This window comes from Dendrobates tinctorius, unplaced genomic scaffold (genome assembly GCF_039654945.1).
Source record: "Dendrobates tinctorius isolate UK_male_01 unplaced genomic scaffold, ASM3965494v1 ptg000163l, whole genome shotgun sequence".
Lineage (NCBI taxonomy): Eukaryota > Metazoa > Chordata > Amphibia > Anura > Dendrobatidae > Dendrobates > Dendrobates tinctorius.
In genome coordinates, this window is record NW_027361830.1 from 9,294,865 (window position 1) to 9,321,920 (window position 27,056).

The following is a 27,056-nucleotide window of genomic DNA, read 5'->3' on the forward strand; positions in this document are numbered from 1 at the left end:
CCATTACTAACCTCATAGTTAGATTGTAAAAAAATACACTGCAAGAATAAAATCCTTTATTTGATAAAAAGACGCTGACTCTTTATTTGAAAAAAAATAAGCACAGATATGCTTACCTTGCACCCTTTCCATTAAAGCCCTTCTACCCTGTAAAAAAAACACAGAAAATAATAAACAAGCATGGTACTTACCTTATGCCCTTTCCATTGAAGCCCTTGTCCCCTGTAAAAAAAAAAAAAAAAAAAAAAAGGAAAAATAACCATATCCCTATTTTGTCCGATGTGAAAATAAGCCTTACTTTCCCACTCCATAATCCATGTCTGCGATATGTGGTTTACAACCTGAACGGGGCCATGATGCAAACATTCAGGCTGAAAACCATGGGAGAATGAGATGCTGCGAGTGCAGCTTCAGTGACTAGTGGTGACGTCATCGAGGTTATCGCTGGTCACTGAGGCTGCGTTCCCATTGACACTTTATTATGAGCCGCGATCATGAACTATGGTGACCTCAGTGAGATCACTGCAATAACGGTTCTTGAGTTGATCTCATTGAGGTCACCGCAGTTCGTCATCCCGCCTCACAGTGAAGAGTTGGTGGGAAAGCAGCCTCCGTTACCTGTGGTATCTTCGATGGCGTCATCGCTTGTCATTGAAGTTGCGCTTGCAGCACCTTATTCTTGCATGGTTTTCAGCCTGAACGGTCGCATCATGGCACCGTTCACATTGTAAACCACATGTCACAGGCATGGAGCAGTTTGGCTTATCTTCACTTTGGACAGGTTAGGGATTTGGTTGTTTATTATTTTTGTTTTTTTTTTTACAGGGGACAATGGCTTCAGTTGAATGGGTAGCTTTGTTTATTATTTTTAAATAAGTGTGAAAAAGAGGGTGTTAATTTTTATTTCAAATGAAGGACTTACTATGCAGTTAGTATTGGAGAGGGTTTATTGTACCCATAAATATTATAAAAAAAAAAATTAAAAGTAGACATATTTGGTATCGCCGTGTCTGGAATGACCCGACCTATAAAACTGTCCCACTAGTTAACCTCTTGAGTGAACACTGGAAAAAAAAAGTCAAAAAACAATGTTTTATCGTAATACCACCAAACAAAAAGTGGAATAAAATGCAATCCAGAAGTCAAATGTAAATAAAAATGGCATTGCATCTTGTGCCACAAAAATCAAGCTGCCATACAGCTCCATTAGCCGAAAAATATAAAAAAGTGTTAGCTCTCAGAATAAAGCGATGCAAAAATAATTATTTTTCTTTAAAATAGTTTTTACTGTGTAAAAGCGCCAAAAGATAAAAAAAAACTATGTAAATGTGGTATCGCTGTAATCATGCTGTCCCAAAGAATAAAGCTTCTTTATCAATTTTACCACACGCGGAACAGCATTTAATAAAAAGCCCAAAAAACCATTGATAGTTTTTGTTTATTCTGCCTCCCAAAAATCGGAATAGAAAGCTATCAATAAATGTAATTTTCCTGAAAATGGTACCAATAAAAACATCAACTAGTCCTGCAAAAAACTAGCCCTCAATTGACTTGTCAGCAGAAATAAGGAAAAAGGCTTCTTACCCCTCAAAGAAATTCAGCAAACTCTGTGCACACCGTACTGGTCACTGCAACGGCAGTTTGCAATTTTCACTCAGCAACATCCGCTGCTTCTTGTTTCTGGAAAACCTCCATGGAATCAAAATCTTCACTACATTTGTAGATAAATCACCAAAGCGGTTTAGTTTCCAAAAGCATGTCACGGGGGGGGGGGGGATTCTGTTCTTCTAGCACTTAGCAGCTCTGTATATGGAGTCTGCAAACTACTATAGAAAATTCTGCACTCCAGGATGCCTCCCAAGTCTCGCCGTATAGCTAAGCAGTACTGTACAGCCGTGTTTGGGGTATTTCTACATTCAGCAGAAATTGTGGGACTAGTTTTGGTGCCATTGTTTACCCATTTTCTTGTGTGAAAATGTCTAATCTTGGGCTAAAACAAAATTTTTGTGGCAAAATTATAATTATTTTTTTTCTTCATTGCCCCACCTGTGGTGTCGGTAAGATCTCTGCACCCCTAATTAATCAATTGAGAGGTGTAGTTTGTAGACCTCTCAAATGAGGTGCTCTTATGGGGGGTTCTGCTGTTCTGGTACCTCAGGTGCTCTGCTAATGTGACATGGCACCCTCAAACCAATTGAGCAAAATGTGAACTCCAATATGGCGCTGCTTCCTTTCTGAGCTTTGCACTGTGCCTCAAAAGTAGTTTCCTACCACATATGGGGTATCGGTGTACTCAGGAGAAATTGCACAACAAATTTTGAGGTCCATTTTTCCTGCTATCCTTGTGAAAAGAAAAATTGGGGCTAGAATATCATTTTTGTGGGAAAGATGTGATTTTTTTTTTTTTAATTTTTACTGCTTTACATTATAAACTTTTGTGATGCACCTGGGGGTTGAAGGTGCTCACCACACATCTAGATACATTCCTTGAGGGGTTTAGCTTCCAAAATGGTGTCACTTGTGGGAGTTTTCAGTTGTCTAGGCATATCATCTGGGGCTCTCGAAATGAGACACGAGTCCGGCAGACCATTTCATCAGTCTGCTTTCCAAAACGTCATTCCTTCTTTTCTGAGCCCTGCTGTGAGCCTAAATGGTGTTTTACCCCTACTTGTGGAATATCTGCGTATTCAGGAGAAATTGCATAACAAATTGTAAAGACAAGGTGACATGGCGTCTGCTAGTTATCCCAGCAAACTTTGCATCCAAAGAGTCAAATGGTGCTCCTTCCCTTCCAAGCCCTGCTGTGCGGCCAAACAATAGTTTTCCCCCACATATTGGGTATCGGTGTACTCAAGATAAATTGCACAGGAAATTTTATGGTGCAATTTCTCCTGTTACCCTTGTGAAAATGCAAAATTTGGGGCTGAAAATTTTTTTTTTCACTGCTCAACATTATAAACATCTATGTAGCATCTAGGGGTTCGAAGTGCTCACTACACATCTAGATAAGTTCCCTGAGGGATCATGCCTGCACGCTTTTTTATATGATGGACAGTGTCCTTGCTGGATTGAGCTAGCTTCTATAAGGATATTCAGGATTGGCTTCATTAATTCTAATTAATGGTCGGATAAATAAGGTACCCAATACGTGATGCTGGTATAATTTAGCACAGTAAATATGGGAATATATTGAGCTTTATTTGGCACTGGCACTTTCTTTGCAATTTTTGCACAGTAAATTCTTTTGAGGCTAATTAATGGTCGGATAAATAAGGTACCCAATACCCATTATGTGATGCTGTGATTATTTAGCACAGGAAATATGGGAATATATTGATTTATTTAGCACTGGCACTATGTTTGCAATTTTTGCACAGTAAATTTCTTGAGGCATTCTATATGAATTGACTCAACAAGTGGTCCGTATGTATTGCTGTAATCATTGTTTGTATCAATTCTGTAGGATCTGTACAGTGTGTGTTTTAATGATGTCCTCAGTCATGAGCGTTCCTCACATTGGAGGATATTCCTTTTATATTTTCTAAATTTAATTGTTTTGTGTTGTTTCAATCAATTGTATATTTAATAAAAATTGCATACATTTTTAATAAAAGAATTTCACTTCAAATGTGATGTGGTCCCTAAAAAAAAAAATGGTTTTGTAAATTTTTGTTGGAAAAGTGAGAAATTGCTGGTTATCTTTTAACCCTTGTAACTTTCTAACAAAAAAAAAGTTTCAAAAATTGTGCTATTTATTAACTATTTTGTGTGATATAACTCTCTGATTTAAGGGCATAAAATTTAAAAGTATAAAAATTGCAATGTTTTCTAAATTTTTGCCAAATTTCATTTTTTTTCCCCACAAATAAACACAAGTCATGTCGAAGAAATTTTACAACTATCATAAAGTATAATATGTCATATGTCATGGGATCCGTTGAAGGCGTTCCAGAGTTATTACCACATAAAGTGACAGAATTGTAAAATTTGGCCTAGTCACGGATTTGAAAACGGGCTCAGAGGTTAAGGGGTTGAGGTTATTAATGTAAGATATGGTTTCATATCTATGCATCCATTTAATGTTTTAGATTTTTTTTTTTTTTTCTTTTGTTTGATTCCATTGTAAAATAATACTGGTTGCTTTACTGTCTAAGCAGTGTGATTAATGAAGTGAACTGTTATTGCTTGTAGGGAATTTTGCCTGTGGAGTATATTAACAGCAGCAATCTCTTTAAAGCAGAGAGCGTGCTTACGAATGCTCTGCAGATTCTGGAGCAGTTCAAGGTAAGCAAATATTCTAATGCATATACCAATAAGAAGGTCTTAACCTCAACAAATGCCACTGGCATATTCTTTCTTCTATATAAAGGATTTTCTGCATGTGGGGAAGTACAGCTATGTCACTCATGCCTTGCCTTGGGTGCAAAGTGTGAAAAATAATAGCATTACATTAAATAATGATGAATCTACACATTCAAATAATGATGAATCTACACATTCAAATAGTTGTTAATTTCAACCAGAAAGATGGTTAAAAACGGTTGACTAAAATTCTATCAAGAGAACATTTAAAGGGGTTGTTCCACAAGCAAAGTGCATTTTAGTCAACTGATCGTGGAATATTAATACGTTCTACTTCTGGATATGTTTAAACAATGTTCCTGTGCTGAGATAATCTTATAAATGTACCCTTGCTATGTACTGTATAATTTGCTGTACCCGACCATGTATGGGTGCTGCAGTTCATGGTAATGCATACACAGCTGCTGGCCAGGGGAGAAGGCATAGGTGAATATACTGGTGACACAGGACGGACTTCAAGCTATTTGTTTATGTAAGGGAATACATTTCCTTGCCTGTTTGTTTTCTCACAGTAGCAAGTGTTTCTGCCCTGTAACCAGTACTGTGAGTTCATCTTAAATCAAGATGGTGACATACGAGCTCTCGTGACTGTACTAGCTGTTATGTCACTGACTTGATATATGAGAAGCTCACAGAACTGGTGATGTAACAGAAACATCCGCTGCTGTAATAAAACAAACAGGCACGGAAATGGAGTCAATATTTTCTCTCGTTAAGCTGGGCATTCATTGCAGCGGCCTGACAACTTTAGAGCATTATAAACCTGTGGATTAATTGCCTTTTTAGGACATGACAGGTTCCCTTTAAGAATGGAAATTTCTAATGCCAAATTCTTATTTACCCCAACATCGTCTGTCTGAGGAAAGTCAGAATACCGCCATAAATATTACCACAATGATCAAACTTACATAAATAGGCAGGTTCAGTGAACTTTAATCTAATTTGTGACTGGGCCTTTAGTATTTGTGGATTGTAATTTAATTTACAGTGTTCTGTAAAGTATTTCATGATAGCTTTTTTTCATACATGAAAAAGATTCACATTAATATTTAGTCATGTACATAAAAAAAAGCAAGAATCTGATTTATTTCCATGGGCAATATATTATATTTTATGATTTATTAGTTTTTTTTTCCTTACAGTGTGTAATGTAAGTTTCAGGTTAGGCTGTGTCTCTTAAATATAAATTTTGCTTTTGTGTAAAGTATTTTTTTTGCTTTAGGTTAAAATGGTACAGAAAAAACAAACTACATTGTCATTCCTGTTTTCACCTTTTAGGTATGTGATATTTTTTTCATTTTTTGCCATGAAAATTATAATGATACATTTGATTTTATACATGTACGAGTACACAATTAGTTTCATTGTCCTAGTTTCTGAAAAATATGTTTTATTATACTTCAATACCCAAGAGTTTTGAAAAAATGGTCAGAAAGCAGGGAATGTAATCAAAATAAACAAGTTATATTTGTCCTGTAAATGCTCCACGAGTCTGATGGCCCTGCCAGTCTTCGTTAGCTGGTCTACAATTACGAAGTTCAGACTTTCTTTCATGACCACTACAATTAATCACATAGTGTTGATGGCAGAAAAAATCTGCTCATGGCCGCTGAGGACCATATTTGGAAGCTGCAGTTATATGAGTGGTTCTGGACACCTAATGAGGACCACTAGACTCGCAGTGCTAAAATGACAGGGAATTTAATGGTCAATTATAGTTATTTTAAAGAAGCACTCCAGAAATTGTGTTTTATTTATTTATTCTGCAAGTAGTCTCACACTTTATATTGTTCAGCTGGCATTCCCTTATCTAGATATTCCTCGCTATCAGATTTCTTGTGTTCAGTTGGGGCATGTGATCTGTCTGGATTACATGCCTTTTATTTATCTAAAGGAGTGGGGGTCACCATCTCATATAAACTTCCTGTATGATAAAACTTCATGGACTTGACCACATAACCTATTCATGGACAAGCCGAAAAATCTATCACCGTTACTGATGATGATTGTACTGCTTCTGTTACACAGTTGTAATGATGTGATTCATAGTTCAGCTTTCAACACTGTATACTTCTGATCTCCTGGATTATTTAAGATCATATAGAGGACAGGATACGAACAATGTCCTCCCAGCAGACAGAGCTACTACTGAACCAAATGTACCCATGTGATGCTACGCTGATGAATCATGGGATTTATAATAAACGTAGAGGAGTGAAAGATAAGGTAAAAATCATGATGGAGTCTGACGAAAACAAAAACTAGTGTGGACTTCAGGGAAATAAATACAGTCATATATAAAAGTTTGGGCACCCCTATTAATGTTAACCTTTTTTCTTAATAGCAATTTTGGTTTTTGCAACAGGTATTTCAGTTTCATATATCTAATAACTGATGGACTCAGTTATATTTCTGGATTCAAATGAGGTTTATTGTACTAACAGAAAATGTGCAATCTGCATTTAAACAAAATTTGACCGGTGCAAAAGTATGGGCACCCTTATCATTTTCTTGATTTGAACACTCCTAACTACTTTTTACTGAATTCCTGAAGCACTAAATTGGTTTTGTAACCTCATTGAGCTTTGAACTTCATAGCCAGGTGTATCAAATCATGAGAAAAGGTATTTAAAGTGGCCACTTGCAAGTAGTTCTCCTATTTGATTCTCCTATGAAGAGTGGCATCATGGGCTCCTCAAAACAACTCTCAAATGATCTGAAAACAAAGATTATTCAACATAGCTTTTCAGGGGAAGGATACAAAAAGTTGTCTCAGAGATTTAACCTGTCAGTTTCCACTGTGAGGAACATAGTAAGGAAATGGAAGAACACAGGTACAGTTCTTGTTAAGCCCAGAAGTGGCAGGCCAAGAAAAATATCAGAAAGGCAGAGAAGAAGAATGGTGAGAACAGTCAAGGACAATCCACAGACCACCTCCAAAGACCTGCAGCATCATCTTGCTGCAGATGGTGTCACTGTGCAATGATTTGATACACCTGGCTATGAAGTTCAAAGCTCAATGAGGTTACAAAACCAATTTAGTGCTTCAGGAAGTCAGTAAAAAGTAGTTAGGAGTGTTCAAATCAAGAAAATGATAAGGGTGCCCATACTTTTGCACCGGTCAAATTTTGTTTAAATGCAGATTGCACATTTTCTGTTAGTACAATAAACCTCATTTGAATCCAGAAATATAACTGAGTCCATCAGTTATTAGATATATGAAACTGAAATAGCTGTTGCAAAAACCAAAATTGTTATAAAGAAAAAAGGTTAACATTAATAGGGGTGCCCAAACTTTTACATATGACTGTATGCCACAACTGTTTCAGGACCCAACAAGAGGGGGGGAACTGCTAGATCTAATATTAACCAACTGGCCAGAGCGCATATCAAATATAAGGGTTGAGGGTCACTTGGGTAATAGTGATCACAAGATGATAAGTTTTCATGTATGCTTTAATAAGATGTGTAGTAGAGGGGTTACAAGGACACTAAACTTCAGGAAAGCAAATTTCCAACGGATGGGAGATGATCTTGGTGCAATGAACTGGGATGATATCCTGAGACATAAAAGTACACAAGGAAAATGGGAGACGTTTATTAGCATCCTGAATAGGACCTGTGCACGATATATTCCATATGGGAATAAACATACTAGAAATAGGAAGAAACCACTATGGTTAAATAGAGCTCTAAGGGGCACAAAAAGAAAGCATTTAGAGAATTAAAGCAAGTAGGTAGTGATGAGGCATTAAATACAGAAAATTAAATAAATTCTGTAAAAAGCAAATCAAGACAGCAACGATTGAGACAGAGAGACTCATTGCTAGAGAAAGTAAAAATAATCCCAAAATATTCTTTAACTACATAAATAGTAAGAAACGAAAAAATGATAGTGTTGGCCCCTTTAAAAATAGTCTGGGTGAAATGGTGAATGAGGATAAGGAAAAAGCCAATATGCTAAATGACTTTTTTTCAACAGTATTTACACAAGAAAATCCCATGACAGATAACATGATCAGTGATAAAAAATTCTCCATTAAATGTCACCTGCTTAACCCAGCAGGAAGTATGGCGGTGTCTAAAAATCACTAAAATTGACAAATCCCCGGGCCTGGATGGGATACACCCCTGAGTACTGCAGGAATGAAGTACGGTCATAGACCAATATTTTTAATCTTTAAAGATTACATAATAACAGGGTCTGTACCACAGGACTGGCGTATAGCAAATGTGGTGCCAATATTCAAAAAGGGGACAAAATCTGAACTTGGAAATTATAGGCCAGTGAGCTTGACCTCTACGGTAGGTAAAATCCTGGAGGGTTTTCTAAGAGATATTATACTGGAGTATCTGAAGAAGAATAACCTAATGACCCAATATCAACATGGGTTTACAAGGGACCGTTCCTGTCAGACTAATCTGATAAGCTTTTATGAAGACGTAAGTTCCAGACTGGACCAAGGAAATGCAGTGGACGTGGTGTACATGGACTTTTCAAAAGCTTTTGATACGGTGCCACACAAAAGGTTGATACATAAAATGAGAACAATGGGGATAGGAGAAAATATGTGTAAGTGGGTTAAGAGCTGGCTCAGGGATAGGAAACAAAGCGTGGTTATTAATGGAGCACACTCGGACTGGGTCACGGTTAGCAGTGGGGTACCACAGGGGTCAGTTTTGGGCCCGCTTCTTTTTAACATATTTATTAATGACCTTGTGGGGGGCATAGAGAGTGGAATTTCAATATTTGCGGATGACACTAAACTCTGCAGGGTAATCAATACAGAGGAGGACAATTTTATATTACAGGAGGATTTGTGTAAACTAGAAGCTTGGGCTGATAAATGGCAAATGAGCTTTATTGGGGATAAATGTAAGGTCATGCACTTGGGTAGAGCAAATAAGATATATAATTATGTGCTTAATTGTAAAACACTGGGCAAAACTGTCACTGAAAAAGACCTGGGTGTATGGGTGGACGACAAACTCCCATTTAGTGGCCAGTGTCAGGCAGCTGCTGCAAAGGCAAATAAAATAATGGGATGCATTAAAAGAGGCATAGATGCTCATGAGGAGAACATAATTTTACCTCTATATAAGTCACTAGTGCGACCTCACTTAGAATACTGTGTACAGTTCTGGTCTCCGGAGTAAGAAAGACATACAGTCATGGCCAAAAGTATTGACACCCCTGCAATTCTGTCAGATAATACTCAGTTTCTTCCTGAAAATGATTGCAAACACAAATTCTTTCGTATTATTATCTTCATTTAATTTGTCTTAAATGAAAAAACACAAAAGAGAATGAAGCAAAAAGCAAAACATTGATCATTTCACACAAAACTCCAAAAATGGGCCGGACAAAAGTATTGGCACCCTCAGCCTAATACTTAGTTGCACAACCTTTAGCCAAAATAACTGCGACCAACCGCTTCCGGTAACCATCAATAAGTTTCTTACAATGCTCTGCTGGAATTTTAGACCATTCTTCTTTGGCAAACTACTCCAGGTCCCTGATATTTGAAGGGTGCCTTCTTCAAACTGCCATTTTTAGATCTCTCCACAGGTGTTCTATGGGATTCAGGTCTGGACTCATTGCTGGCCACCTTAGACGTCTCCTGTGCTTTCTCTCAAACCATTTTCTAGTGCTTTTTGAAGTGTGTTTTGGGTCATTGTCCTGCTGGAAGACCCATGACCTCCGAGGTAGACCCAGCTTTCTCACACTGGGCCCTAAATTATGCTGCAAAATTTGTTGGTAGTCTTCTGACTTCATAATGCCATGCACACGGTCAAGCAGTCCAGTGCCAGAAGCAGCAAAGCAACCCCAAAACATCAGGGAACCTCCGCCATGTTTGACTGTAGGGACCGTGTACTTTTCTTTGAATGCCTCTTTTTTTCTCCTGTAAATTCTATGTTGATGCTTTTGCCCTAAAAGCTCTACTTTTGTCTCATCTGACCAGAGAACATTCTTCTAAAATGTTTTAGGCTTTTTCAGGTAGGTTTTGGCAATCTCCAGCCTGGCTTTTTTATGTCTCGGGGTAAGAAGTGGGGTCTTCCTGGGTCTCTTACCATACAGTCCCTTTTCATTCAGATGCCGACGGATAGTACGGATTGACCACATTGTACCCTCGGACTGCAGGGCAGCTTGAACTTGTTTGGATGTTAGTGGAGGTTCTTTATCCAACATCCGCACAATCTTGTGTTGAAATCTCTTGTCAATTTTTCTTTTCCAGCCACATCTAGGGAGGTTAGCCACAGTGCCATGGGCTTTAAACTTCTTGATGACACTGCGCACGGTAGACACAGGAACATTCAGATCTTTGGAGATGGACTTGTAGCCTTGAGATTGCTCATGCTTCCTCACAATTTGGTTTCTCAAGTCCTCAGACTTTGGTCTTCTTTCTTTTCTCCGTGCTCAATGTGGTACACACAAGGACACAGGTTGAGTCAACTTTAATCCATGTCAACTGGCTGCAAGTGTGATTTAGTTATTGCCAACACCTGTTAGGTGCCACAGGTAAGTTATAGGTGCTGTTAATTACACGAATTAGAGAAGCATCACATGATTTTTCGAACAGTGCCAATACTTTTGTCCACCCTCTTTGTTATGTATGGTGTGGAATTATATCCAATTTGGCTTAGGGCAATTCTTTTTGTGTTTTTTCATTTAAGACAAATTAAATGAAGATAATAATACCAAAGAATTTGTGTTTGCAATCATTTTCAGGAAGATACTGAGTATTATCTGACAGAATTGCAGGGGTGTCAATACTTTTGGCCATGACTGTAGCTGAACTAGAGCGGGTGCAGAGAAAAGTGACCAAGGTTATTGGTCTGCACTGGGGGGTCTGCAATACGAAGACAGGTTATTACTCTTGGGGTTATTTAATTTGGAGAATCGAAGGCTTAGTGTCTGGATTCTTGAAAGTATAATATTACAGGGTATATACACTAGTTTCCTTGATATTGCGTTGATCCAGGGAACTAGTCTGATTGCCGTATGTGGAGTTGGGAAGGAATTTTTTCCCCCCAATGTGAAGCTTACTGTTTGCCACATGGGTTTTTTTTTTGGCCTTCCTCTGGATCATCGTGTTAGGGCAAGTTAGGATATGGGTTGAACTAGATGGACTTAAAGTCTTCCTTCAACCTTAATAACTATGTTACTATATATAACTGAAATGCAGAGCATGGCAATTAGGTCGGGGGGTGCAGCAAGGAAAAAGAAAATCACTTGAGTGCTTTAATGCAGTCTCTTGCTTTCAAACCTAAAAACATAGACAACCTCTTTAAGCTTATTTGTAGACTACACTTTCCATAAGTCCAGTAGAAATGAATAGCAGTTATGGAAACATTGTAGCACAGCTGTTTTCAGCCGTTTCTGCAGCTCATCCTCTAGTGGTCGGTGCCTGGGCAGGCAATCAATACTCCTTGTTCATCTGACGACTTCCCTATATACAAGCACATGACTGGCCCTGCTTATCCGAGTGTGCATGTTTCCTCATGGGGAGAAGGGAGTAGCCTGTTCTCAGATATCCATGGTAGTAGCTGAACCTACTTTTCATTGCCATTTTGCCCCCTTCTATTAGAGTCACTTTTTCAACTTTTTTACGAGCATGGTGCTAATGTTTGTGCAAATTGTAGCTTTTTCGGCTTTAATTTTTGTAAAAACTAGCATAAGCTACTTCAGGAATGTGGGCTAGTATTTCCCTGTAAAGATGAGTTGTACTTTCTTCTGTAACCGCATATAAAACTTGTTGGCATATTCATCATACCCCATCACCATGCATGTCATTTGTTTTGAAAGAAAAGGGGTTTAGGATTAATTTCAAGAAGGTCAAAATAGGGTCCTCAGCAGAAAAGAAGTTCTACAAGGGGTTATAAATACATCTGTATTAATGACTATCAGACTTTGTAGGAGGTTTTTTTTTTTAAATACATATAGTCTCATTATCCTCATTCAAGAAGTTGTTTTGCTCTCCCAAGATTTTAGGCATTTCCGAGACACTTGAATAGAGATGAGCGAATATGTTCGGAAAACGATCGCCAAACATAAATTTGGCATGAATATGATAAATTCGGATTCATGATCGGTAACACAAGCATTTTTCTTAAAATTGGAAAAAGTCGGTAACGTTCGATAAAAGATAGAATAAAAGCCGGCAAGTCATGTGCCGTGTACAGTAAAATCACAGACTGACAGGTTAGAATAGATACTGTATATACACACCGAATATATAGATGTCAGACACACACACACATATATTGCATAGATACATAGATGGAAGAAAAGACGGCAATTCAGCAGCCGCGTAGTGTAAAATCACAGCAGGAGCCGACAGGATAGAAGAGATGGATTACATACAGTGGATTATATATAGTAAATACACAAAGAATAGCTAGATATATTGATGTCAGTAACAAATACAATTAGTACAGTGTGTGTGCAGCTTACTGTACATGTATTTAATTAATAAAAGATTTTTTTTCTGAAACAAATGACGTGGGCTCCCGCGTAATTTTTGTAGCGGAGGGAAAGCCGGTGACTGGGGACCGATGTTTATCATAGCCTGGGAAGGGGTTAATACCCATGGAGCTTCCCAGGTCCCAGGCTATTAATATCAGCTATCAACTGTATACTTAGTCTTTACTGACTATGAAAATGGTAGACTCTAAAAAAATGATGTAGGGTCCCCCTATAATTAATAACCAGCAAAAGGCTATGCAGACAGCTGCCTGCTGATATTAATAGCCTAGGAAGGAGCCATGGACACTGCCCTCCCCCTCAGGCTAAAGTCATTAGCTTTCAGCCTCCCCAGAAAAGGCACATCTCTAAGATGCGCCAATTCTGGCACTTAGCCTCGATCTTCCCACTTGCCCTGTAGTGGTGGCAAGTGGGGTGATAATTGTGGGTGTTTATGTCACCTTTGTATTGTATTGTCAGGTGACATTAAGCCCCGAGGTTAGTAATGGAGAGGCGTCAATAAGACTCCCCCATTACTAACCCCATAGTCACATTGTAAGAAAACACAGACACCCAGAAAAAAAGTTCTTTAATTGAAAGAAAGACACAGACTCCTTTGATAATTTTAATTAACCGCTTCCCAACGGCCGACGGTAGATGAACGTCGGCGCTTGCTCTGCTTTGTGCAGTGCCAATCTTTGTCTACGGTCGTCGGTTTTGTACCCATCGGGACCTCCACATACCTTATAAAGAGGGGATCCAAGCACACAATGCTTCCTGTGACCCCCCGACCTCATCAAGACCTGATTGGTTCAGGTCCTGATGACATCAGCGTCACACCAGCCAATGAGAGAGATCACTGGGAAAGTTTGTTGTAGCAACGAACTTTCCCGGCGATCTGCCTCACAGTAACGCTGTTTCTCCTCTGATCTCCTGTCAGTGAGAGATCAGAGGAGAAACAGTGTGACAAGTGCTGCTGGCAAAAGCTGTGTCAGTCAGCTATCTTGTCCCAGTAAAAAAAACAGATACGGCAGGTTAGGGTTAGTGCTATAGTTAGGTTTACTGTTAGGATTAGGGTTAGTGCTATGGTTAGGGTTAGTGCTATAGTTAGGGTTACTGTTAGGGTTAGTGCTATAGTTAGGGTTACTGTTAGGGTTAGTGCTATAGTTAGGGTTACTGTTAGGGTTGATGCTATAGTTAGGGTTACTTTTAGGGTTAGTGCTATAATTAGGGTTACTGTTAGGGATAGGGTTACTGTTAGGGATAGGGTTACTGTTAAGTTAAAGCTAGGGTTACTGTTAGGCTAAAGTTAGGGTTACTGTTAGTTAGGCTTAGCTTTACTGTCAGGCTAAAGTTAGGATTACTGTTAGGGTTACGGTTAGGGTTACTGTTAGGGATACGGTTAGGGTTAATGTTACTGTTAGGCTAAAGCTAGGGTTAATGTTAGGCTAAAGTTAGGGTTATTGTTAAAGTTAGTGCTAGTGTTAGGGATAGAGTTGGGTGCTAAAGCTAGGGTTGGGGCTAAAGCTTGGGTTAGGAATGAGGCTAAAATTAGGGTTAGAGTTGGGGCTAGGATTAGTGTTGGGATTAGGGATAGAGGTGTGTTAGGGTTAGGTTTGTGAGTAAGGGTTATGGTTGGGATTAGGGTTAGGGGTGTGTTGGTGTTACGGTTGTGGTTAGGGTTATGGTTAGGGTTATGGTTAGGTTTGAAATTAGAATTGGGGAGTTTCCACTGTTTAGGCACATCAGGGGCTCTGCAAACGCAACATGACACCCGTAGACCATTCCGTCAAAGTCTACATTCCAAAACGTCACTACTTCCCTTCCAAGCCCCACCGTGTACCAAAACAGTGGTTCCCCCACATATGGGGTATCAGCATACTCAGGACAAATTGGACAACAACTTTTGGGGTCCAATTTCTTCTGTTACCCTTGTGAAAATAAAAAATTGGGGGCTAAAAGATCATTTTTGTGGAAAAAAAATACTTTTTATTTTCACGGCTCTACATTATAAACTTTAGTGAAACACTTGGGGGTTCAAAGTGCTCACCATATATGTAGATAAGTTCCTTGGGTGGTCTAGTTTCCAAAATAGGATCACTTCTTGGAGGTTTCTACTGTTTAGGCACATCAGGGGCGCTGCAAACGCAACATGACGCCCGCAGACCATTCCATCAAAGTCTGCATTCCAAAACATCACTACTTCCCTTCGGAGCCCCACCGTGTGCCCAAACAGTAGTTTTCTCCTGCATATGGGATATATCAGGTGCTTTCCAAACACGACATGGTGTCCGATTTCAATTCCAGCTAATTCTGCATTGAAAAAGTCAAACGGTGCTCCTTCCCTTCCGAGCTCTGTTGTGCGCCAAAATAGTGGTTTACCCCCACATATTTGGTATCGGCGTATTCAGGACAAATTGCGCTAAATATTTTCTGGTTCATTTTCTCTTTTACACTTGTGAAAATGAAAAAAATTGGTTCTGAAGTAAAATGTATGTGAAAAAAGTTAAATGTTTATTTTTTTTTTCCACATTCCATTTATTCATGTGAATTATGTGGTTTTTAGTACATTGAGGGATGTAGATTTTAGAATGGTGTCACTTTTGGGTATTTTCTGTCATATTGATCCCCCAAACTCACTTCAAATGTGAGGTGGTCCCTAAGAAAAAATGGTTTTGTAAATTTTGATGTAAAAATGAGAAATCGCTGGTCAGTTTTTAACCTTTATAACTTCCTAACAAAAAAAAATTTGTTTCCAAAATTGTGCAGATGTAAAATAGACATATGGGAAATGTTATTTATTAACTATTTTGTGCGATAAGACTTTGATTTAAGGGCAAAAAAATTAAAAGTTTGAAAATTGCGAAATTTTGCTAAATTTTCATTTGTTTAACAAATAAACACAAGTCATATCAAAATTTTTTTACCAATATCATGAAGTGCAATATGTCACAAGAAAACATTGTCAGAATCACCGGGATCCGTTGAAGCGTTCTAGAGTTATGACATCATAAAGTGACTCTGGTCAGAATTGAAAAAATTGGCCCGATCACGAAGGCAAAAACAGGCTCTGGCGCGAAAGGATTAAACTATACTTGCGAACTTACCCATCCCCTCGATTCCCTCGTCATCTGCAAAAGAGGTAAAAAAACAAACAAACAATATTCCTCATCTTTCCGTAGAGATGCTTTTAATCCATTTATCCCATGATAGGTCTAGCTCTACTACATCTAGATGGCAGGCTGCATGGTTGCGTGATGCGACCATGTAGCCTGTCATCCAATAGACACTATTCCCTGTCTGAGGGCACCGCGAGCATAAGAAAGTTCACTTGCTTTCGGTGCTGTCAGACAGGTCCTGCGAGTTCACAGCGCAGCGTCAGTGACCGGCGGTGAAATCGAGGTTACCTCCGGTCACTGAGTCTGCGTTCCCAGCAGGGCTGAACTGCCGTGACCTCAGCACCTTGGGCAAAAGTCAGTGATGAGGTCACCGCAGTTAAAGCTCAGTGACTTCACCGCAGATCACAGTGAGAAATTCTCACGGTGATCTGCTGTGAAGTCATTGAACTTGAACTGCGATGAGCTGAGTGACTTTTTCCCATGGTGCTAGCTGGAATCTCACCGAGCTCACAGCAGTTCAGCCCAGATGGGAACGCAGCTTCAGTGACTGGACATTACCTCAATGACGTCACCACTATTCACTGAGGCTGTGCTCACAGCAGCTCATTCATCCGTGGTTCTCAGCCTGGACGGTCACATCTTGGGACCGTCCAGGTTGAAAACTCTTAATCCCCCAGACATGGATTAAGGCGTGGGACAGAATGACCAACAGGTGAGGGATATTGTTCTTTTTTTATTTTAGTTTTATTTTAGGAGAACGAGTGCTTCGGTGGAATAGGTGTTAAGTGAGTATAGCTGTTTTAAATAAAATGGAAAACTGTGTTTGGTGTTATTTCTAATAAAGGACTTTATTCTTGCTGTGTCTTTATTTACCATACAACTATAGGATTAGTAATGGATAGATGTCTTATAGACGCATCTCCATTACTAATCCATGGGCTTGATGTCACCTGACAATACAAAGGTGACATCAACCCCACAAATATGAACCCCACTTGTCACCACTACAGGGCAAGTGGGAAGAGTCGGGCAAAATTTTTTATTTATAGAGCAGGAGCGGCTGATACTCCCATCTGCCGCTACTGCTCTGACAGTTACTAGCGGCAGTAGGTGTCAGCTGATGGGAGCTGTAGTCCCATGAGATGACACCAGTGACCGGAGGTAAACTTTATTCTTCCGATCACAGCTAAGCGCTCATACTGTCCTCTGACAGTGTGGGAACCACAGCTTTCTGACCGGCAGAGATGATTTCACCACCGATCAGAAGCGCTACGCCAATGTTTCCCACACTGTCACACAGCATGGGAAACACCGGCTTTTGTGCTGTGTATGTTTGGCGATTAAATCTGCGAATATTGAAAATTCGGCAATCGTGAGCCGAATCGAACATTGAAATATTATGTTATCCAGTTTTACAGTCTTGTAAAAGGAAATTCTGCCTTGTTACTCTGATGAATGGGAGGCTGACAGCTGTGTGACAACCCTTGTGGGAGCTGTAACAGGCTTCATATTGGTTGTCACTCAGATGTCAAAGAAAGCGAAATAATCATAAATTGTCTAAATGAACTTTCTGCCAGCCTGACATAAGCAGACATCTGACCTATATGCAACAAAAAAGGAAAGAAGACCACATAAAAATGCACACCACCGATATATATAATAATAACAGGAAAAGCTTTATTGACAACAATATAAATTTAAAAACATGTAAAAACAAAAAGGGAATACAATCCCCCTGTTAGTCCTGACCAATACAATAATGAATTGAGTCTCATGCATATATCATCAGCATAAATAAAGGAACAAAAAAAAGGGGAAAAACATCCACAATAAGGTGTATCCATATGATAGATGTAAATATATAATTACAGCAAAGAGCACCTAATGGCGCACAATCCTGATCAAATCGCCCTAATGCTGGAGACTCACACAATAAAATAGCCTTCACGTGGAAAAATACCATGGATCACATGTCAATCACAGCTGAAGTGCCACATAGTCTAATAGAATATATAACATCCACAATACTTGAGATAAAGGTCCAGAAAAAATATATGTAGACCAGCGCACAACATGTGCACAAAATGGTTCAATCCCATAAAGATGAATAAATAAATAACCGCACTTAATGCTGAGCTGCACACATAAAACCACTTAAATGAGTGGTAATAAAGTATCAAACAGGCAGATATTATTCAAGAAGCCATGATAATACCAAGTGAAAACCACACTAATGTGGATCTGCATGAAAGACGCCACATAAATAAGTGGCAATAATCAGATATCAGGCAAAAAACTCTGTTGAAAAACAGCCAAGTATGCCCAGTGAATGGCAGCCCTCTCACGGTTAGAGGCAACAGCTCACATGTGAAACAGGTATAATGAAATGCATGAAAGATCCATACCAAGACAACAGTACAGACAGGACGGCAGAAGGGAGGAAATCCAACGCGTGTCGCCGTATCAAGACGGCTTCATCAGGCGACACGCGTTGGGTTTCCTCCCTTCTGCCGTCCTGTCTGTACTGTTGCCTTGGTATGGATCTTTCATGCATTTCATTATACCTGTTTCACATGTGAGCTGTTGCTTCTAACCGTGAGAGGGCTGCCATTCACTGGGCATACTTGGCTGTTTTTCAACAGAGTTTTTTGCCTGATGTCTTTCATGCAGATCCACATTAGTGTGGTTTTCACTTGGTATTATCATGGCTTCTTGAATAATATCTGCCTGTTTGATACTTTATTACCACTCATTTAAGTGGTTTTATGTGTGCAGCTCAGCATCCAGTGCAGTTATTTATTTATTCATCTTTATGGGATTGAACCATTTTGTGCACATGTTGTGCGCTGGTCTACATATATTTTTTCTGGACCTTTATCTCAAGTATTGTGGATGTTATATATTCTATTAGACTATGTGGCACTTCAGCTGTGATTGACATGTGATCCATGGTATTTTTCCACGTGAAGGCTATTTTATTGTGTGAGTCTCCAGCATTAGGGCGATTTGATCAGGATTGTGCGCCATTAGGTGCTCTTCGCTGTAATTATATATTTACATCTATCATATGGATACACCTTATTGTGGATGTTTTTCCCCTTTTTTTTGTTCCTTTATTTATGCTGATGATATATGCATGAAACTCAATTCATTATTGTATTGATCAGGACTAGCAGTGGGATTGTATTCCCTTTCTGTTTTTACATGTTTTTAAATTTATATTGTTGTCAATAAAGCTTTTCCTGTTATTATTATATATATCGGTGGTGTGCATTTTTATGTGGTCTTCTTTCCTTTTTTGTTGCATTGACTCTTCATGTGACCATTTGCACCCCCGACATTAATTATTTCATTGAGTATCTGCAGTGCGCCCTTACATTCTTTTTCCAGACATCTGACCTATATTCCCTGTATTTATTGCACATGAATTGGTCGCGTTAAGGGAATCTGTCGGAAGGTTTCTGCTTTGTAATCTGAGCGCAGCATGATGTAGGGGCTAAGACCACCCAGACCACTCATTGGCAGCTTTCTGGTCTGCATGCTGTCACTTTTATACAATCACTGTTTTATTTGCTCTGCAGGCCTAGTATTGCTCTGAATGCTGAGCTCTTATAACCCCGCCCTTACTTCTGATTGGCAGCTTTCTGTGTACTCTTTCCATAGGCAGAAATCTGTTAATCAGTAGTGAGGGTGAGGTTACATAGAACAGTTGACTAGGAGGTACAAGACACCTAGTCCTCTATGGATAATCTCCTGCTGATAAAACACTGATGTTATTGCACCAGCAACATAAAGCCTTGTAAGTGACACATTACTGGCCTTAGGCTCTCAGCCCCTGTGATGGTGTGATATGCTATGTGGATGTCATTTTTTGTATATTCCTATTTTTCTATTTTATTTTCATAGTGTTTTTCTTATTACATTGTAAGTCTACAGCCTCACTGTATCTGTCTCTTGATGACCCCCTGTAGTGCATTAATCCCTAAGGCCCTTTGTTCTCCTCTGGGAGGCCTGGAAACCTTCTCAACTTGTTTGACTTTCCCTGGACAAGGAAGGGGGTCGGGGGGAGAACAAGAGCTGGGCAAGTCAATTCCGGAGTGGACAGGATCGTGTAAAGACTGCATTTCAGAGAGAAGGACCCATTTTATCCTCTGGTGCTAGAGTTTTGGAAATCTCGTTTCCCTGGACATTTTATCCTGTTACTGGACTGCATTCTTATTCTAGACTATCTTATCCTTTGTGTGGTGGACTGAATATGGACTTTTTCGTATTTTTGCCTGAATAAAGGTCTTGGAATTGTTCACTCTTCGCTTGCTCTGTTGATTGTGTGATACCAGAGAAGGACCCCGTGACAACTGGTGTCAGCAGTGGGATCAACAGAGCGTAACCCAATGGAGAACCACCCACAGAGTGAGTACAGAAAATGGACTGTATGCAGTTTACAGGAGAGAGCCAGAGACCTGGGCCTGGACTACCAGGGACTGACTAAACAGGCCTTAATCGATCTACTGGTGGGTGCTAGCCCGGCCACCTCCTCCCAGATGTCTGAAGTACGAGCACTGGAGACAGGGATCCCCTTCCAGAAAGATCAGTGGTTGGTGTGGTACAAAGAAGAGATGGCGGTTCTGGGCCCGGCGTCTCTCAGGAGTACAAGGAGGAGGCTGCCCGCCGGGCACAGCGGAGACAGGAAGCAATGGAGCTTGAAAGAGGGAGTAACGCAATGTGGAGTGTAACCCCAACAATCCAGGAGCCTGTACGGATCACCTGGACAGAGTTTAAGCCATTTGATGAGGCTTCCGGAGATGTGGAGGGGTTATTGAAGGACTTTGAACAGCAGTGTGCTGCAGGGCTGTGGAGTCGGTAAGCCAAACCTGCGACTCCGACTCCTCAATTTCCCTTACACCGACTCCACGACTCCGACTCCGACTCCCACACATATTGCTTATATTTAAGTGAAAAATTTATTGTAGTACAATGTGAACCTCAGACATTTAATCATTTTTATGATCCAATAATCAAGATATTTAGATAGAACAGAATATATATTGGTGTACTACCCAGCTTTCATTCTTTTTGGTACAGATATGATATGGACACAGATATGGATAAATGGATATATAGATAGAGCAGATTTCTAATCTGCTTTTGCTATTGAAAACATTATCTATGAGCTCAAAAACCTTTCAGGTGATGCAGTTTTTTAAAAAGATGATCAGCTTTTGCAGCTGAAAAACGTATCCTCAAAAAACGCAGGAAAAACACTGTGTGTGAATGTAGCCTTAGATCAGGAATATAACAGCCATTTATAGGACATTTCATAACTTTCCCAAACTCCTATGAAAAAATATTCAGCACATCCTGCATTGAATTGCTGTACCCAATTTATTATATATTTTAGGAGTCGGAGTCGGTCCATTTTATACCGACTCCAACTCCGACTCCGACTCCACCAAAATGAGCACCGACTCCGACTCCACGACTCCGACTCCACAGCCCTGGTGTGCTGTGATGGAGGTGCCCCACTCTAGCTGGATGTGTTTGTTAGTGGTGCTCCTGAACAGAAGCATGGCGGAGGCTTACCGAACCATTGATGCACTGCGGAACCGGGATTATAACATTGTAAAGCGGACTATCCTGGATTACCATGCTATCACCCCAGACTCATATAGGGCCAAGTTCCGAGACCTCCCATGCACCACGGGGGGATCGTTTAGGATGTATGCACATAAGATGTCCGAGGCATGTCGGAGATGGCTGGAAGCAGAAAACGCCTGTACTGTGGAAGATGTTATACAGGCGTTCCTTATAGAACAATTTCTTGCCAAGTGCCCTGCAGAGGTACGGGAATGGGTCCGGGAGCGCACGCCGTGTACCGTGGATAGAGCTGCAGCCCTGGCCAATGAAGCCCTTACTATCTGGCCGCAATGGAGGAGGCTTCTGGACAATGAACCACGGCCTGCTCCCGCGCCCCGTCCCCCTCCAATTATATCTGCCCTTCCACCTAGTCGCAAGCCGATGACAATCACGCCTCACAATCCTAGGCCCCAACAGTTCCGACCACAACCGGGGGTATCACAGAGAGGAGGTGTTATGGGTGTGGGCAACCTGGACATTTGCAGTCTGGCTGTCCCTCCAGGATTCGTAGGGAGCCCCACGCAGCCCCACCTCGTCCAGTGCATCTTTTACACTCCACCACACCTGAGGAAGAGCTACCACCACCCCCACCAGAGTGGACCACAGACCACGGCACCATAGATACCCCTCCTGGAGTATACGGACTCCGGCCTCTGTCCTTTAGCTACTGATAGCAACGGCAACGCCACCTGCAGGATGTCTTTATTGATGGATACAAAGTGTCAGGATTTAGAGATACGGGGGCATTCTTGACTATCGCTGACCCCCATGTGGTTCGACCCGAGACAATTTACCAGGGTCCGGGAATTCCCATTGTCCTGGCGGGGGGTGCCCGCAAATATATACAGCGAGCTTCTGTGTGTTTGGATTATGGTTGTGGAGAAAAACTGTGTTGGATTGGAGTTATGGGAGGACTTCCTGCAGATATCCTCCTTGGGAACGACATTGGGGAGTTACAGTGCCAATTTGTGGGAGCAGTCACCCGACTACAGGCCCTTCAAGCACTACGTCATCCGGACCCCACCGGGGAGCAATCACCACGAACCGCATCAGAGTCGGTAAGCAATACTTTCGCTGCTACTACATTGGCAGAGTCTTGGGACAGAGAGGAGTTTAGGAGAGAAATAGAGGGTGACACTACCTTAGCAGCCCTTAGGCGAAAGGCAGAAGCTGGGCACTTGGGAGATAATGGGGATGGCTTCACTCGAGAAAACAGACTGTATTATTGTGTAACAAAGGGCAGTGACCAGGGCAACCCTGACGCAACGACCAGGCAACTCATTGTCCCTCAGAAGTACAGGGCACAGCTACTTCAACTGGCCCATGACATCCCCTTGGCTGGGCATCAAGGGAGAAAAAGGACTGAAAAGAGACTCACCCAAAGTTTTTACTGGCCGGGCGTCTCGCAGTCGGTAGCCCATTATTGCCGCACCTGCGATGTGTGCCAGTGAATGCGGCATCCAGGAGCTCGACATAAGGTACCCCTGCAATCCCTGCTCATAATTGAGGAACCATTTCAACGTGTAGCCGTCGACATCATAGGTCCTCTGACCCACCCCAGCAGGTCAGGGAAAAAATATATCCTGACCGTGGTCGACTATGCCACTAGGTATCCTGAAGCTGTGGCCCTGTCCAGTATTACAGCAGTAAAGGTAGCCGAGGCCCTTGTTACCATCTTTACCTGGGTAGGGTTTCCTAGTGAAATATTGTCGGATCAAGGCACTCAGTTCATGTCAGATCTGGTCCAGTCCCTATGGCATACCTGTGGTGTTCGAGCCATTCGCACCACCCCATACCAACCGCAGACCAACGGACTATGTGAACGCTTTAATGAAACCCTAAAAAATATGCTGAGGGCTTTTGTTGACGTTGAAAAAGACTGGGAAAAGTACCTGCCACATCTCCTCTTCGCCTATCGGGAGGTTCCCCAAGAGTCCACATGGTTCTCTCCCTTCGAACTACTGTTTAGCCGGAAGGTCCGTGGGCCTCTCACTCTTCTGAAAGAACATTTGGAGGGAGACATCTCAGATACCGGAATGCCCATCGTTCCCTAAGTTCTAGAGCTCAGATACCGTCTTGCCCAGCTAGCTACCTTCGCTAAAGAACATCAGCGAATGGCCCAGTCCAGACAAAAAACCTGGTATGACCGTAATGCCAGGAACCGGGAATTTATGGAAGGACAGCAAGTGCTCATGATTACTGCTTCCCCTGCCAACAAGCTTCAAGCAGTGTGGGAAGGCCCTTATCAGGTTGTCAAGAAAATTAATGACACTATGTTATTGCCCTGGACTCTAGTGGTCGACGACAGAAAACCGTCCACATTAACATGCTGAAAGACTACCATGACCGATCTCTGCCTGTTCTAGCTGTCTGTCACCCCCGTAGTGATACCGCCGCCGACGAGTATCTCCCAGATCTCCTCCAGGTTGCCCAAGCGGGAGGATCACTGGAACAAGTGCCCTTGGGCTTCCATTTATCGAATATACAAAAGGACGATATTGTCGCCGTACTAAGGCCGAGGGCTGCTGCTTTCCCCTCAAAGCCGGGGAAGACTACTCTCACCAGTCACCATGTGGAAACCCCCGGACAACGCCCCATCCAGCAGGCTGCCTACCGGGTTCCAGAGGCTGTTCAAGGCATGATAAAGAACGAACTGGAGGAGATGAAACAACTGGGAGTTATTCAGCCATCTCACAGTTCTTGGGCCTCTCCTGACGTCCTGGTCCCCAAGAAGGATGGTACAACACGATTCTGCATTGATTACAGACGACTAAATGATGCCACCAAGAGTGATGCTTATCCCATGCCCAGGATGGATGATCTATTGGATCGTCTGGCCAGTGCCCAATTTGTGACCACGTTAGACTTGAGCAAGGGGTACTGGCAGATACCCCTAATGGAGGACACTCGTGAGCGCTCAGCCTTCATTACTCCATTTGGGCTTTATGAGTTCCTGGGAATGCCCTTTGAGATGAAAACTGCCCCCGCTACGTTCCAGAGACTGGTGGATCGACTGTTACAACAATGTCAGGACTTTGCCTGTGCTTACTTAGACGACATTGCCATTTTTAGCACAACCTGGGAGGAACATCTTAAACACTTGGGCATAGTGCTGGACTGTATCCTTACTGCAGGACTGACCATTCGCCCTGATAAGTGCCAAATAGGGATGGCTGAGGTGCAGTACCTCGGGCATAGAGTAGGGGGTGGGACACTAAGGCCTGAGCCTGCCAAGGCGGAAGCCTTTAGCAACTGGTGTAGACCCCAGACTAAAAAGCAGGTACTTGCATTTTTAGGAACTGCTGGATACTATCGCAAATTTGTTTCTAACTTCAGTACCTTGGCCAAGCCCCTAACCGACCTGACCCGCAAGAACATGCCTAGGAATGTGACGTGGATGACGGCATGCGAGGATGCCTTTTCAGCGTTAAAGACTGCCCTCGTCACTGTTCCTGTCTTGGCTGCCCCGGATTATAAACGCAGGTTCCTCGTGCAGACAGATGCATCCACCTTTGGGATTGGGGCAGTACTTAGCCAAGTGAACGCCGCCGGAGAAGAACATCCTGTTGCTTTTGCCAGTCAGAAACTAATGGATCGGGAAGTTGCTTATGCCACTATTGAAAAGGAGTGCCTTGCCATCGTATGGGCGCTAAAAAAATTGCAGCCATACTTGTATGGCAGAGACATTACAATTGTGACAGACCACAACTCCCTCACATGGCTGAATCGCATATCGGGGACAATGGAAGATTGCTGCAGTGGAGCTTGTCCTTACAACCCTACAGCTTCTCCATCCAATACAAGCGGAGAAGCCAACACCAGAACGCCGATGGACTGTCTCAACAAGAAGAACCATAGACTCCCCAGGCCGACCTACCCCTGCCACTGTACAAGGAACTATAAATAACTGAGCAATGTGGACTAAAGTGAGCAGGCCAGAGGTCTGTGTAGACCTCATGGCGTGCTCACTTATTATGGGGGGGAGAGGTTGTGATGGTGTGATATGCTATGTGGATGTCATTTTTTGTATATTCCTATTTTTCTATTTGTTATTTTCATAGTGTTTTTATTATTACATTGTAAGTCTACAGCCTCACTGTATCTGTCTCTTGATGACCCCCTGTAGTGCATTAATCCCTAAGGCCCTTTGTTCTCCTCTGGGAGGCCTGGAAACTGCCTCAATTTGTTTGACTTTCCCTGGACAAGGAAGGGGGTCGGGGGAGAACAGGAGCTGGCCAAGTCAGTTCCAGAGTGGACAGGATCGTGTAAAGACTGCATTTCAGAGAGAAGGACCCATTTTATCCTCTGGTGCTAGAGTTTTGGAATCTCGTTTCCCTGGACATTTTATCCTGTTACTGGACTGCATTCTTATTCTGGACTACCTTATCCTTTGTGTGGTGGACTGAATATGGACCTTTTTGTATTTTTGCCTGAATAAAGGTCTTGGAATTGTTCACTCTTCGCTTGCTCTGTTGATTGTGTGATACCAGAGAAGGACCCCGTGACAGCCCCTATATCATGTTGCTCTTAGATTACATAGAAAAAACCATGCTGAAGGATTCCCTTTAAGGATAAATACTCTTAAAGGGGTTGTCCCATTTCAGAAGAGTTTTTTATATTCCCTTAGTAGGAAAAAAAACACAAATTGTGCTTTATTTGCCTTTCCTGGGTTCAGCACTGAGTCTTGCTCAATGTCCTTTGTTTGTAGCTCTGACGTCACGTTGACAGCGCTGCAGACAATCGTGCACAGCAGCTCTGCCAGTGTGGTCGCACGAGCCACTGAATGATGTGACAGCATGGCAGCAGTGTACCCCTTTGAGAGTAACCGTCGTTTAAATTTATAAATCAATAGTACACATTAAAATAAGCAACTTTGTAATATATCTTATCAGAGCAATCTGCGTCTTTCTCCAACAGAAGTGGTCAGACATGACAAAGTTACTGTTTTTCATATGGACTATTGATTTATAAAATAGCAGTTAAAATGATGATTACACTTTAAATAGTTTCTGCTCAGAAAATTCAGTAAAAATCTAGAGTGTAAGCACTTATGCGGAATTATCTGTGCCCCATGCTTAAAGCAATGTAGTACTGTCAATCAGGCTGGAAAGGACCATGGTAGGCGCAGGTCATGATCATCCACGATGACCTGCTCGGCAAGCGCATGTTCTCCGCTCACAGGCCATGTCCCTTTCCGCAATTTCAAAGTCTTTTTCCCGCAATAAACATCGGTATACTGACAAAACCTTTCCACTTTAAACAGGGTTGAATGATAATAGGAAAAACAATCTCTTGTCATATATTTTTCTTGATTCATGGTTTACTGGCCGTGATGTGTTGGGTTTTTTTCCACCGTTAACAAAGCAGTCAGATCATTTAATTTTTCTGGCATTTTATTACTTTCAGATATTGTGATTTATCACAATAGTTTGCTTCAAACATCCGCATCAAATTCTAGAAAGACCAAATAGTTGGTG

General features: G+C 41.5%; 1 protein-coding gene across 2 annotated transcripts in view; it reads left to right on the forward strand.

Annotated features, from left to right (window-relative positions):
• The window catches only part of PIGN (phosphatidylinositol glycan anchor biosynthesis class N), a 509,674-nt gene that overhangs the window by 116,393 nt on the left and 366,225 nt on the right, over positions 1 to 27,056 (forward strand). For both annotated transcript variants that reach the window (XM_073550192.1, XM_073550191.1), the window contains exons 11-12: positions 4,192 to 4,284; positions 5,585 to 5,640. In XM_073550192.1, the coding sequence (XP_073406293.1) occupies positions 4,192 to 4,284; positions 5,585 to 5,640 (149 nt within the window). The remainder of the gene's footprint in view (positions 1 to 4,191; positions 4,285 to 5,584; positions 5,641 to 27,056) is intronic.